A 14,800-nucleotide genomic window follows, 5' to 3' on the forward strand; every position below is an offset into this window, starting at 1 on the left:
GTTCTTGTCAGTTATTGCATCTTTCTGCCAGTATGTGACGCTGAAGAAACTCTTCACTCGATGTTTGGTCAAGCTCTGACCTGAGTTTTTAAGAGTTTTCTGTTCTGCTGGTGAGTGAAAAATGGCCCCCATTGAAAATGTAAAGAATTAAAATCCCTCACAATTTAGCGTTGTCCATCTGTCTAGTATGCGTGGTTCAAATCTGGTAGCAGCCGGACAACCTTTGAAGGACTAATTGAAATGGCCAACATGGCCCTAAAATGGATGCTTCAAACCAAAATGGCAGACTGCCCGTATCTTTTTCTGACATGGAATCTTAAGATCATTTTGAGGGACAACTCATGATAGAAATTTCCGGTCGCTAAATCCCTACAATTCCTCACATCTTGGCATCGCCGTCCATCTAGTATACGAGCTTTACGTTTGGTAGCAACCGGACAAACTCTAACGACGACTTTTGTTTTTCAACATGCCCCGAAAATGGACGCTTCAAACCAAAACGGCAGACTTCCTGCGTCTTTCCAGGCAGGAGTTTTGGAGATTTTTACAAATGATATATATTTATACAATTCCCTGGTCCATGTTTATCTATTAAAAACTCATTGGCAAGACCAGACCCTAGCTTCGCTCTCTGCTCACCCCGCATACCAGCACCCTCACTCTCCGTTCCAGCACTTCAACCTCTTCGTTCCAAAAGTCCGAACGACTTTCGGTCAATCTTTCCGGCCCAAACAACTAGAACAAATAATAAAACTCACCTCATTCAATCCAATCTCATCCTTACAAAAGTTACTGACGGATACTGCATAATGATCCCTGCACCTCTTTTTGCCTGTTCGTAAAACCCTACAAATGGATTTTTTTTTTTTACGAACAACAACAATGAAGAAACAAAGCTTTTTAGAAGGCCTTCGTACGGCATGCTCGGACCTCAATATAAAAGTGCCAGAGACCCAACGAGGTAACACGTGAGGCAACTTGGTAGTGTAGCGCAGCAGGGATCGAGATGAAGCCAGCAAAGAAGAAGAAGAAGAAAAAGAAAAAGACAAAAGAAGAAAATGTTACTTCAAGTGTGGCTGAACATTTTGACACTTTCCATAAAGTCCAAATGTTCCGTGACAAGAACCTGTGAAGCCTCCCAAGCCGCAAAGAACAAACATTGCGGAAAACAATCTCTCAGTTCACACGCTTTTCAATTTATTAAGAACATCGAAATAGGGTGAGAGGGCAGGACTGGCAAACCCCTTTTTTCCTTTCAGGGGCTGTTTCAGTTTTCAGACATCAAACAACTGGGAATATCGACACAAAATATCAAGAAACAATATGGTCCAGACCCAAGCGAAAGCAACCTGCAAATTACAGCCTCCACAACACTACAGACGTCTTCACCAGCAGGTGCAGAAGGAGGGCGCTATGCATCATCAAAGACCCTCGCTTCCATCCGCTCCCCTCGGGCGGGGGGGTTGGGGGGGGGGGTGGCTACGGAGCATCCGACGCAGGACCACCAGGCTGAGGAACAGCTTCTTTCCGGGAGCTGTCAGACTATTAAACACAAACAGGGACCTGTAACCCTGACATCAGCCCCCGCCCCCGCCTACCATGTCTATCGATCCCTGCACGGTGAACACTTTATTCTCTTCAAGTACGAGGACTATGAAAAGATCATGTGAATATTATGTGCAATTTAAGCCCTTGGAATTTGTATTTTTGCTGCATCCAAATCCTTGCTGCATTTGTACACCTTCAATTTTTCTTTGAAATCTTATCTTGTCTGATTGTATCTTACTTTCTGATTTATATTTCACAAGTCTTGAGACTTATTGGGCTAAACTGGGATCTTGGGTATCAAATCTTGTGCATTATCATGTGTAGATGGTTGTTGGTATGACAATGAAACGCCTTGAATCCTCCTTCTTTTTGTTTTTCTTTGGCTTTGTTGTATGTCTATAACTCCCAAGGTTAACAGGTTTTTCCTCCACTAACGAACTTTCCATGTATCATTATTATTATCATTTAAACTCCTGGATTCATGATTGCACATTCACTCCTGGTAGGATTCAGGGTCAGGTGTCCCAATACTTCCACCCACCCCTTCAAGGGTTGGCTAAATGTGCAACGTCTAATGTGCGCGCGTGTGTGTGTGTGCGTGTGTGCGCGTGTAGCTTGACTAGCTCTACAGTGCGTTCTCATCCTATCGCAAAAAAAAACAAACACCCGAGGCGCTATATTTAGTCACATGGTGGCATGTGAGCAGTCTCCATGACAACAGAGTAAAAATGTCATCTTCCCCCACTCAAGACGCATTCAAAGACGTCAGGGGAAAAAGGTTAAGAGGTGTATTATCGTCGGCTCAGACGCGACTGCCGCTAACAATGGAAAGTAATGTGCCGCAGTGTAATGAGGGGCTAGCCAGAGTCGATGGAGCGCGGGCGTGCGGGCTGTAAACATTACGATGCGTTCGGGTCTCCTCAAAAGCCACAAAAAAGAACAAGAAAGTCAATGAAAAGTATTGACACTTGATAATGGAATGAGGTCAAAATGGCAGCAATGACAGACAGTAAACACAAAGCAGGGACGTTCTACATCTAGGAAGCGCACACACATTATGCTCACTATGTGACTTACAAAATGTCAGCATCACGTCACAGGTTTTATTCGCTCAAATCAAGGGAACACGTGTAACCTTTGTACAGTAGTTCCGTGACTCGCTCGGGCATTATTTTGCTTTGCGGTCAAAAAAAAAAATAAAAAAAAAATATATATATATATATATATATATATATATATATATATATATATATATATATATATATATATATATATATTTTGTGGTGGTTGTTTTTTTGTTTCGTTTCGTTTTTTTAACTACTGTTCCTAAGAAAGTGAGTGCAAAGAAGATGAAGGAGAAGATGTGTCAAAAATTAAAGCCTGAAATCACAGAAAAACATGAGCACGGTACGCCTGTCCTCAACTTGGCGAAGGAAGCAGTGCGGGTATGTCGTACTTCTACGATATGTACTATACTGAAGCAGGAGATGTTGATAAAGGCTATAACACCGAGGCCTCTGTTCATAAAAAGAGGGAAAGCCCCCGAAAATGAGAAAAGGGTGGCGAAAAAAACTGTGTTTGCGGAAGAGGAAAAAAAATGTAGCAATTAAGGAAAAACTATTTCTTTACACTGTATTTTATCATGTTCTTACTATATGTTTTTATACTGTACAATACAGTAAAAATGAAACAGCTGTGTTTATGTTTTGGGTGGGGGGGGGGGTCGAACAGATTAACGGCATTTCAATTCATTCAAACGGAGAGAGTTGATTTGAGATGAGAGTGATTTTAGTTACGAGCATGGTCACGGAACCAATTCAAACTCCTAAGTCGAGCTAGGCTAACGATGTATTATTTTTGCGAGTGACGGTGCTAACAGCATAATTGCCTGAGTCATTTTTAACACACTGGCACAATATCAATCCAGAAACTAATGTACTTGCACAAAATGTTGTTTTTCTTTGTCTGTGTCGATTGTCAATCATTCAGGTCAAGGTAATCCGCGAAGGTCAAACTGAGACAACTGGACTCTTTATTTCTTTTTTCTTGTTTACCCAAAACCTTCCAAAATGACTTAGGCAGGTACGCCATTAGGCTAACGACATAGTGTCTTTTGCAACTTCACACGAGATGTTTGTGTGCTATTTTTCCCGAATTGTTGGTCTATTTGCAAACTGCACGATACGTGAACCGTTCGAATGTCGCCACCCGACTGGAATTGCCTGATATCGATTCCGTGGAGGCTCAGGCGCCGTAATAAAAAAAAAAAAAAACGGCGGCCCGACACTCTAAATCACCATCTTTTTGCCCAGGAGACGCACTATCCTCCAACTCCGCCGAGTGAATCTTAATCAGACACTCAGCACACTAAAGCAGGTGCCCCACGCTCCCTGGTGAGAGTATCAACACATGGCCATCAGGCATCATTTGCCGCCGCAAAGTGGCTATTTATTTTCCCTCACCTCGGTATTACTCCGCAAATAATTACTCGTCTATTCAATTAAAGCTCGGGCAAATGGCGGTGGGGGGACCGATTCTCTGAGGTAGTAAGAGCTGTGGAGGGCGAATTGGTGAGGGGAAAGAAAAGAAAAACAGAATTAAGTCGAAGGCCGGGGGAAGCAAAACAGATCTACACGCAGTCATCTGGGGTGAAAAAGGACACTCAAGTTCAAGCGAGAGTGTTTTTACAATGTAATACAATCATATGAACAACAGCCTGGAGGCCCGCCAGAGCCCAAACCCCCCCACCCCTTTACCTAGGAGGCAATTACCCAAGATGCAGTGGATTACAGCATTTTTCTCCCCGGTGGATCAAATTATGGGGCTGGCAATAACAACAACAAAAGGCAACTTGGAAGTACTTCCATACAGAGCTGATCAACAATATCGCTAAACAAATGCAGATGGGACTGGTCATGTGATAGATTTCTGCGTCACACTGATGCAGTGTGACTTTTGCAAAGAGTTTATAAGGAGACGAGATGCACGGTTATATCGTTAGCAACGGCTCCACTTGTGTTTGTTTCCATTTCACTTTTGTGATGATGAACAGTTACATGTTCTCATTTTTAAGTTTGATTTTCGTGATGGACAGTTACGACATTTATCACCTTTTTAAATGTATTTCTCTACTGCCGGACAGTTATTATATATTTTTTGTTTCAATTATGTGATTATGGACAGTTATGACATTTTCGCGTTTATTTGTGTCATGGACAGTTAGTGTATGCCATTTTCTCCCTTTTTACTTTTACTTGTACGATGACATACAGTAATGGCATTTTCCCGTTTTTAAGTTTCACTTTTGTAAGGATAGGCAGTCACGACAATTTCTCATTTTGTTCGTTTTCTTCACTCCTTCCCGATCTCGGGGTGGGGGGGAGCCACTGGGGCGACCTCTCGTGGCGTATCGGTGGTGCGATGGTGACTCGCCCATGTTCCGTGGGTGCTGGAGCGGTGCCGGCAGGCCGTGGGGCCTGCTGTGGTTTTTTTTTTGTCCCTGCCTAGTTTGGGGGGGGGGGGGGGGGGGTGCACCTCCCGCAGTCGGGGGCGGGTAGTGGATCTTGGGGGGTCCCTGTCCTTGTCTGGTTCTAGCTTGTCCTGTCCTTCCCTCACAGGGTGTAGCACTACAGCCCCATGCAACACTCATAGTTAATGTTTCATTGTTGTAGATAATGTAATGATCTTGTTTACAATTAGCGCTTTGTCTTTTGTCTTCGTTTCTCTTTGTTCTGTCCGACTCTGATTCTCAATAAACTTCAATTATAACGCTAAGAAACCACAGCGGAAGCTTAAAAACGCCACAGCAAAACTGTTCCGACATAAAAGGGATACAGATCCTCCATTCTGCTTGACCTAACAGCCGAACAGGACTAAAAAAAAAAAAAAAAAAAAACATTTGTAGGGATTTTTATTTCTACGATATGGACAGTAAAACCATTTCTCCTTTTTTTGTTTTACCTCAACAATACTGGACACTTGTCCTTTTTTACCTTGCGATTCCAAAAGTCAAATTTTCAGATGAGATGCAAAGCAACAGAGTCAACGCAATGCAAATATCGCAGTTGTAATGTATATACAGCAATATCGTAAATACTAATGCATCAACACAACAAAAAACATGACGCTAATGCAGGGGTGGGCAAACTACGGCCCGCGGGCCACATCCGGCCCGATGATCATTTCAATCCGGCCCGCCAAAGATTGGTACAGAATCGCCCAAATCATAACTACATTCATTTGACCTTGTCCTGTAATGCCAAGTGCTTCCACCAGGTTGTGCTGTAACCCCCAGTGGTTCCACCAGGTGGTGCTGTCACGCCCAGTGGTTCCACCAGGTCGCGCAGAAGGTACAGTGATACATTGACTTGGCTTTGGCTGTTTTTACTCTGCTACTGCTCTGAACCCTTCTTCAACCATGAGTGGGTCAAAGAAAAGAAAGGTTGACGGTGACTGCTGAGTGTTTAATATAGAATGGCTTATTAAAAAGGCTGTATGTTTAATTTGTTAAGAAACCATTGCGCCATTAGAGGAATCTAACATCAGCCGTCACTTTTCTACCAAGCGTGCTGATTATGCTAACAGCCAATCAACGCAGGAACTGATGGCGACGGCTCAGCAGCTAAAATCAAGCTCGCGGGCTCAGAAAAACACCTTTATCTGACTGCCATGCAAGATTCAGTCACGCAAGACCCTGAAACAGCGCCACGGCAGCTGCAGATGGAACTGACTGATCTCCAATGCGATACTGCCTTAAAAGAGAAGTTCAACTCTCAAACTGGGTAAGTTTTATGCTTCAGACAGACACATTTCCAAAAATCCAGAAGATTGCACAGAGGATGCTGGTGGTGTTTGGCTCTACGTGTGTGTGTGAACAGGCTTTTAGTGTGATGAACACCAACAAAACGTCCTACAGTTCCCAGCTGAGTGATGAACACCTCAGATGTGCTCTGAGAATTGCCACAACAAAACTAACACCAGACTTTGATGCGCTGGCAAAAAAAAAAGGTCATCAACAAAACAACACTGTTCCCATTCAAAGTAAATCTTAGTATTAACACTACAATGCCTTGTTTTGTTTATTTTTGATAAGTAAGCATCTGGTCCTGGCTTGCCCCGCCTTTCCAATTTTAAAAGTCAGTGTGGCCCCAGAGCCAAAAGGTTTCCCCGCCCCTGCTCTAATGGATGTAATAACACAAAACAAGCTATGACGAATGCTAACAAATTATACGTCGGGGCTATTTATATACTGGAGAAGGCGTCTATTAGGGAGGCAGCATTTTTGGAGAAATAATGTTAGCGGCTACACGACAGAGTTGATATGGGGCTATTACGGCGACGAAACAAGCAGTACAGATTAAAAGTAAAATGTTGTCAGAAAGAAAAATACTCAACTAAAGTACAAATGCCTGCAAAATCTATTGAAGTATAGTAATAAGGTATTTGTACTTGACTTGCCACCAGTGGAAACTATGTAGTCTAGCATGAGCTTGTAGCCACTCATGCCTGGAGGGCTGCACATCCCAGTGGGAAGGGAGGCCCCGCCCCCGCACGCCCGCCCGCACGATACTCCCGACAGCTCATTACCACTCAATTAGGCAGGTGTAGACCAGACGCGCACCCCCGGCCGCGAGCGCGGCGAGGTTAACATTGCCGGAGAAAGACACGCACTTGAACGCCTCTTATTAGACTTGATTGAAATTCCATCACTGGCCACAAATACGACGCTGTTCAGAAGACGTGTGCACGCAATTAGGGAATGATTATTGATGCATTTGGTTGCGATTGGACACGAAATTGTCAGCCTAATAAAAGGGACGCATCGCTGTCGTTCCGGAGGGGGGCGCTGACCCTGTGGGCTCGGCCAGTTAAGGACCAAAGGCAGCGGTGTCACGATATCGCGGCAGTATAGACGATGCGATTCAGTTCGGATATTATGACTGTCCACTGGAGGTCTGACAAAATATCATCATGGTATCATTTTCTCTTACAATACAGTATTGATACACAAACAACAAATGTTGATACTACGACCGATCAATAGGGGTGGGACAAGGTATCAGTCCAGAGATGAACGTTTTCTGTTGCGATATGAGAGTCCAATAAAAGTGGACAAAATATCATTAGGTTGTCTTTTTGTCTTCCAATACTGTATTGATACACAAACGCTAAATATTGATATTATGGCTGACCGATACGGGTGTGACAAAATCGATGGACTTTTCTGTTACGATACAATATCAATTTCACGACTGTCTTATAGATGTGAGACAAAATATCAATATTGCGATGTTCCGTATCATTTTGTCTTATATTCTGACTGTCCGAGAAACTCTGCTTCGGTCAGTGCTGCCGTTTTGGATAGCAACACAGTTGAACTGAGAAAGAGTTGTATTTTATTATTATTATTATTTTTTTTTTTTTCAATAATTGTATTTTGTCATACGCAAACAGATCAAATGTTGATCTCACAATTATTGGATAAGGGGAGAGAAATCATCAATATGTTTTTTTCTTGTGATACAGTAAATGAAGGAGTGGGGAGACTAAAGTTCGATATCTTGGGAGCTTTTACATGAATTTGTGCGAAACCAAAAAAAAAAAAAAAAAAAAAAAAAAAAAAAAAAAAAAAAAAGAGTTCGACCTGGTGCAAAAAATAAATAAAATCTACCGCAAAGATTTAACTCTCTTGGAGCAGCTTGCACAAACAAAAACACAAAGAAAATGTTGACTCTCTGGAGAGTCGATTCGAATCGAGATAAAATGATCTACAAATGTAGTTAATAAGCCTGGCCAGAAGTCAAACTTGGCATGTAAATGCGGCCGGGATTCAATTTGGTGGGTGAGCGGCATTGTAACTGATCGCCTGCAGACAAAGCGGGGATGCTGCCAGTTTTCGCTCCCCTCTCTTCACCCCACTCCCCCACTTTTTTTTTTAACCCTTCCCTTCCCTGGCTGCATTTTAGCCTCACATTCCCTCCCAAGCAATGGGGAAGGAGGGGATACGGTACATCCGGGTATCGATATTTTGTCCCACCCGTCAAACAGTCGTAAAACCGACACTTGACGATCACGTGTCAATATTGGATAACAAAAAAGAAAATAACAATACGGACCATCAAAATTGATCGTTTTTCTCTGACCCCTATCGGACTGTCATAACGATAATTGACGCGTGTGTATCGGTATAGTAACACAATAGGAAATGATACCGTTTGCTCGGTGTGCATATTTTTCCCCACCACACGGTCATAACATCGATACATGACAGTTATTGTATCGATACCAGCTGGGAATGGAAAATGATACGGGACATCACTATTTATTGATTTTGTCCGAGCCCTAGCGCACAGTCGTCATAACGATAATTGACGCTTGTGTATTGGTATTGAGAAAATGATATGATATGAACCTATAGCAATATTTTGCCCCAACTCTGTCAACAGTCGTAACATCGACGAGGAAACGATACGGTACACCTTGATATCAATACTTTCCGAGTAGATTTTCCTAATATCGATATTTGAAGCACATTTATTTATACCGTATCACTGTGTCATCTTGATATCGAATTTCTTTCACACCCCTGTCAAACATTCATAATAGCCTCACTAGTTTACTTTTTATTATTTCATATTTATTGTACGCGTATCGTTACTGAACCACAACAAAACAAGACGCTACATCATGACATTGATATTTTGTCACTACCGTAATTGGACTATCAAAAAAAGGGATATTTCACACTTCAATTAGTCCCTTGTATATATATATTAGTCTCCCTAATATATACAATTCGATATTGTATGGTCCCTTGATACCATACAACGAAAATGATACGGTACATCGCCATAACGGTAGTTTTGGCTCCCCTCTCCATTTCTCTTCACCCGTTCCTCCGCCCTTTCCTTCCCTGGCTGCATTTAGCCTCGTGATCCCTACCGAGCAATGTGGAAGGACACAGGGGGGTTGCGGGGAGAGTGGGAGGGGCTTCGCGCAGAGTGGCGCAGTGTGGCAAGGAAGGAGGAAGAGGCGGGAGGGAAACGGAATGGTCCACCCGGTTGTCACTTAGCTGCTTAGTGAGTGGGATTGAGGAACACCTTCCCCACTTTGATTTCCTCTTTCTTTGGGGGGGGGGGGGGGGGGCACTAAACTGCGGGGGCTGGCAAGGCGCAATAACAATCTGTGTGTGCGTGTGAGAGACACTCCCCAGTCAACGAGGCTGAAACTCAACCGTTCCCCTGCAGTGAGAGCAGGAAAATAAAGTAAATCATAAATAAAGCCAGGTGCTACTAGTGCAGCCCCATTGACTCAGTGTCATCGTAAATTCTGAGTCGGCGAACGCAATCTCAGTTCATTGACCATTTTGACTATTTTGCTAACCAAAACTGCAGCACCTACTGAAGCATAGAAACAGTCTCTTGAACAGTTATAATATCAAATACAAAACAATATGGTACATCCCGATATTGATATTTTGTCCGATCGGACATTCATGCAATAATCTGATGAGCCCACTTTTTATTCAGATGAAAATTAATTACGCATGACTAAACACAATGTGAGGTACAGGTATTATTTTCTGTCTGCATGGGGTCGCCGAGCTCATGTTCTACTGGAGTATCAGTGACTTTGAACTTGTATGGCTTTAAAAGGCGGGGCCTGGCCTGGTGAGTGACAGCGTAGCGTTGGCTGACTGTTAACTGGATAAGCCGTTAGCCAGTCTCGGCATGAGTTGTGGCCATCGAAGGTTTGAAAGTGCGATTGAAAGTGCACCGGCGGCTGTGTCTATCCTTGGCCACTTTACAATATGTTTGAACTAGTTGACTATATTAAAATAGCTAACAGTGATATGCTCAGACTGTATCGCATACGATTGATTCATTACTATATCGAAATTTCGTGGCACCCTAATCGGACAAGTCATAATATACACCTTTGGTGTATTTTGCAACAGAAAACGATATATCGCGCTATTTTGTGCCACCCCGAGACAGTCCTGACAATGTCGATATCTGCCACTCGTACACATGTGAAAACGATCCCAGTCACCGACAACCTGTTCCAGACTAAAAACCTAGCACACTGTATGTTAGCTAAACTCTGGTACAAACAATCCACGACACGGTTTACCTTCAGTCTTGACTCGAATTGCATTGTGAAGTGTTAAAAACAAAACTTGTCTGACATGTGCACAGCTGATGTTTCGCTAGCAAGCGGTGGCGTAGCTCGTGTCTGACTGCGGCCAGTTGGCAGAGGCCAGTGTCTCCTCCATCTATCCTTGGCTTATTTCTGACCATCTGCGCCCGCCGGTAATTAACGGAGCTTTTTCATAGCCTGTCCTGCTCGTCGAGCCCCATCCCTCTCCATCACCATCATCCTATATGTGGCCACAAGGTGGACTAACTTAAAGCCTTTTTTTGTTTCCTTCTCTAATTTTAGTTGTGACTGTGCATGGCAGGCAGGTTAATTCAAAGCGGCGAGCTGAAGGATGCACCCAGCGAGTGGCGATCAAATTACAGGGCAAAGCGCTCAGTGGTAAGAAAAACAAGCCGGTGGTGATGCTGCAGAGTGGATAAAAGAAGAACATGGAGACGGGGAGAGGAGGCGTTCGCATTAGGGGGGGGGGGGGCGCGAGGGGCGGCGGGCGAATGGCATTGAGAAGAAGGACGGGAGGGAGGGAGGCAAACTGGGCCAAGCATGAACACATCAGCCCGAGCAATTAGAGTCACTCACACAATACATCAATACATCACCCTCCATCTCGGATGTTGACTGCACGGCTGGAACTAAATAGCGAGATCGTCATGTGTTGTTTTAGCTTGCCACGCAGCATCAATATCGTTAGCGTAGGGGTGGCAGAAAATATCCATATCGGGTTGTACGCCATCGCTTGTTGTTGTGATGCACTACTGACAAACAAGCGTCGCTTATCAAGATTATGACACTTTGATTAGAGCAAGACAAAATATTGATATTGTGATGTGCCGTATCATTTTCTCTTCCAATACAGTATCGACCAAAAAGCCTCAAATGGCTGCCTGGTAGGTCTGGGAGAAAGATACAAATATCGTGTTGTACCAAATTGTTTTTTGTTGCGCTACAGTATTGTATGAAATATCAATTTCTATCACGATGTATTGTTTTATCTTTGGACAGCGTATCAATACATGTCAGTCAGTGTGTGTGTGTGTGTGTGTGTGTGTGTGGGGTGGGGTATCGAAATATTCCATTACTGAAAAGGGGTACACTATACACATAGGGGCACGCAGGGTAAAAAGTGTGGGGGGGCACATGCCCCCCGGGGTTCCAACCCAAAATGTCCGTTTTGGGTTCTACTGTATCCTTTTTTTGTTGTGATACAGTAATCGACAAACAAGCCTCACATATCAATATTATAACAGTTTTACTAGAGTGGGACAAAATATGAATATTGAAACGTACCGTATCATTTTCAGTACCAACCTACAAGTGCGAAATATCTCGATTATAGCTAATATCTAATCTCAAGATGGTGATGATATCCATATCGGGTCGTACTGCATCATTTTGCGTTATAATACAGTATCAATACATACGTGTCAAATATTGATATCTGATTGGGATTGGACAAAATATCGATATCGTTTTCTGTTGCAACACAGTATCAACAAACAAGCGTCAGATCGCAAAAGCATGACAAAACTTCCATATCATATCTTTTGTCTCTTGATACAGTCTGGACACACAAGCATCAAATGTGGATATTACGCCCGTCAGTCCGTGTCGTGAGTGAATGCTGTGAGCCATTCCGTCCCCCCCCCCCCCCCCCCCCCCCCCCCCGTCCCCCCGTCCCCCCCGTCCTCCCCCGCCTTTGTTATTGCTCTTTGTGCAATGCTTTGCCTAAGGAGCCACATTTCCTAGCAACAGCCTGCCACTGAGCATTTGGCAGAGCTTCAACATTCTCTCTCTTTGTGGGAAACGCCAGCGCTGCCTGCCTGCTCTCTTCGAGCTCTGCCACTAGCCATGATGTTGAAGATATTGATGATGATGATGATGATGATCCTTTTATCCAATCGCACCAACGAGGCAGCAGCAGGCACCGTCGATCACATCGCAAATCTAACACGAGCGTCATGATGATCATTACATTAAAGATGAGGGTGGGAAGGAATTGTTCCCTCATTTGTGGCCCACTTTGCAACCCCCCCCCCCCCCCCCCCCCCCCCACTCACCCACCCACAATTCAAATGCCACAGAATGTGCCGTGCTTACTAATGAGACTGTCGAAGCTAAGGGGGGCGGGGGCAAATCGAGGGTGGGGGGGGACCTAGCTCGTTCTGAGAAAAAAAAAAAAAAAGTATCATTTTCTCTTATGGTATCGATAGGCAATCGTCAAATTTTCCTATATTTCAGTCCAATTGGAGTGGGACGGGGCGGCACGGTGGACGACTGGTTAGAGCGTCAGCCTCACAGTTCTGAGGACCCGGGTTCGATCCCCGGCCCCGCCTGTGTGGAGTTTGCATGTTCTCCCCGTGCCTGCGTGGGTTTCCTCCCACATCCCAAAAACATGCACGAATTGGCGACTCTAAATTGCCCGTAGGCACGACTGTGAGTGCGAATGGTTGTTTGTTCCTATGTGCCCTGCGATTGGCTGGCAACCAGTTCAGGGTGTACCCCGCCTCCTGCCCGATGACAGCTGGAATTGGCTCCAGCACGCCCGCGACCCTAGTGAGGAGAAGCGGCTCAGAAAATGGATGGATGGATGGATGGATGGAGTGGGACGAAATATCGCTATTGAGATGCACCGTATTGTTTTTCACGTGCAATTGACAAGGGTGAGACAAAATATCGCTATTGCGATGTCGCGTATCATTTTCCTTTCATATAAACTATAATGATTTGATTTTTAGATAAATATACGTGTCACATACCAATATGACTGCTCTATACGGTTCAGAGAAAAAATCCAAGTTGTGATGTACTGTTGAATGTTTTTGTTAGGATACAGTATTGATAAATAAGCTTCAAAGTTCAATATTAGGACAGTCCAACCGGAGTGGGAGAAAATAGCCATGTTGTGATGCATCACTCTCAGCTATTGCCTGGTGTTGGTATTAAGAGGCACGAATGGAATCATTTATATGGAGATTAATGTCGAGGCAGGTGGGGAACCGAGCTGCTATTGTCCGGCGAGGTAAAAAGAGCTCATTTGACTCCACGACGGAGATGTTGGCGCTTACCGCGATGTAGTAGGCCTTGGCTTTGGTCGCCAGCTCCCAGTTGCTGTCCAGGTCCAGGTGTTGCTCTTTCTTGTAGCATTGGGCCGCAGCCAGGTTAGCCACCAGGGACCTGTCGGCACACGCACCATACATCATTCAATCCATCAATGTTGTGGATATTGAATATACCACCGCTGTCGGGCGGAAACCTCAGATGTCCAAATATGGTCAATTTCAAATTTTTTCACAAACTGATTCTCCTGGTCTGTCCCTACGTCGTCTTTTGAACTAGTCGAACGTGCTGAGAAGAGAATCTATTAACTATTGAATCAATGACCTGGAATGCTCAACTGTCTGAGAAGTGTTGTAAAACTCCGCCTCTTCACTCACTCTGCGGGAGTCGTGTGTGGCATTATGTCGCCTCAAGACTGAGAGTCTGGATGCTTTTTAGACCCTCACGAGTGATCATTGTTACGTAAGATACATTTGAATGAGCCTGTTTCGTTACAAAACGGATCATTGGAATGCTTTGGTGCTGAAGGAACTGGGCAGCCTTGAAGGTAAGTGCATGCAGATTCATTTCCACCAATTACACCACTTATTCAGCTCCACGTTTTATTCATTTCAATGTAATACGTTTTTTATTTGTAGGTATAAAGCATCTGCTTTTTGATACACACCTAGGCCCACTATGATACTACATTTTAATGTTGGTCATGACTGTGGCATTTTTTTTTTAGATTGTATTTTGTGTAAAAAAAAAAAAAAATTGCATCCTGTTCATTTCATACGAGTGGAAATTGAAGAAAGCACAGGTGAGGTTGGGGTGGAAAAACAAGTAACAACACATCATGAACACTTGAGTCGCGAGTGCTGATGGCGGTGCTTAGTTGGGAGGAGCTGATATAAAGAGAGGCAGGTGGCATTATCTTAACACGGGCCATCAGGTAGCAGCCCCTCCTAAGCGGCCTCTTTATGAGCGCCTATCAAAATGAGTGCAACAATCAGAGCTACTTGATGAGAGCAGGTGCTGCAACACAAAGAGCGCTCGC

The 14,800-nt window shown here is 44.0% G+C and overlaps 1 protein-coding gene across 4 annotated transcripts in view; it reads right to left on the reverse strand.

Annotated features, from left to right (window-relative positions):
* The window catches only part of LOC133395208 (adenosine kinase-like), a 99,224-nt gene that overhangs the window by 38,091 nt on the left and 46,333 nt on the right, over positions 1-14,800 (reverse strand). For all 4 annotated transcript variants that reach the window (XM_061663958.1, XM_061663961.1, XM_061663960.1 and 1 more), the window contains exon 6: positions 13,770-13,878. In XM_061663958.1, coding sequence (XP_061519942.1) covers positions 13,770-13,878 — 109 coding nt within the window. The remainder of the gene's footprint in view (positions 1-13,769; positions 13,879-14,800) is intronic.

The sequence above is a fragment of the Phycodurus eques genome, chromosome 19, assembly GCF_024500275.1.
Source record: "Phycodurus eques isolate BA_2022a chromosome 19, UOR_Pequ_1.1, whole genome shotgun sequence".
Taxonomy (NCBI): Eukaryota; Metazoa; Chordata; class Actinopteri; order Syngnathiformes; family Syngnathidae; genus Phycodurus; species Phycodurus eques.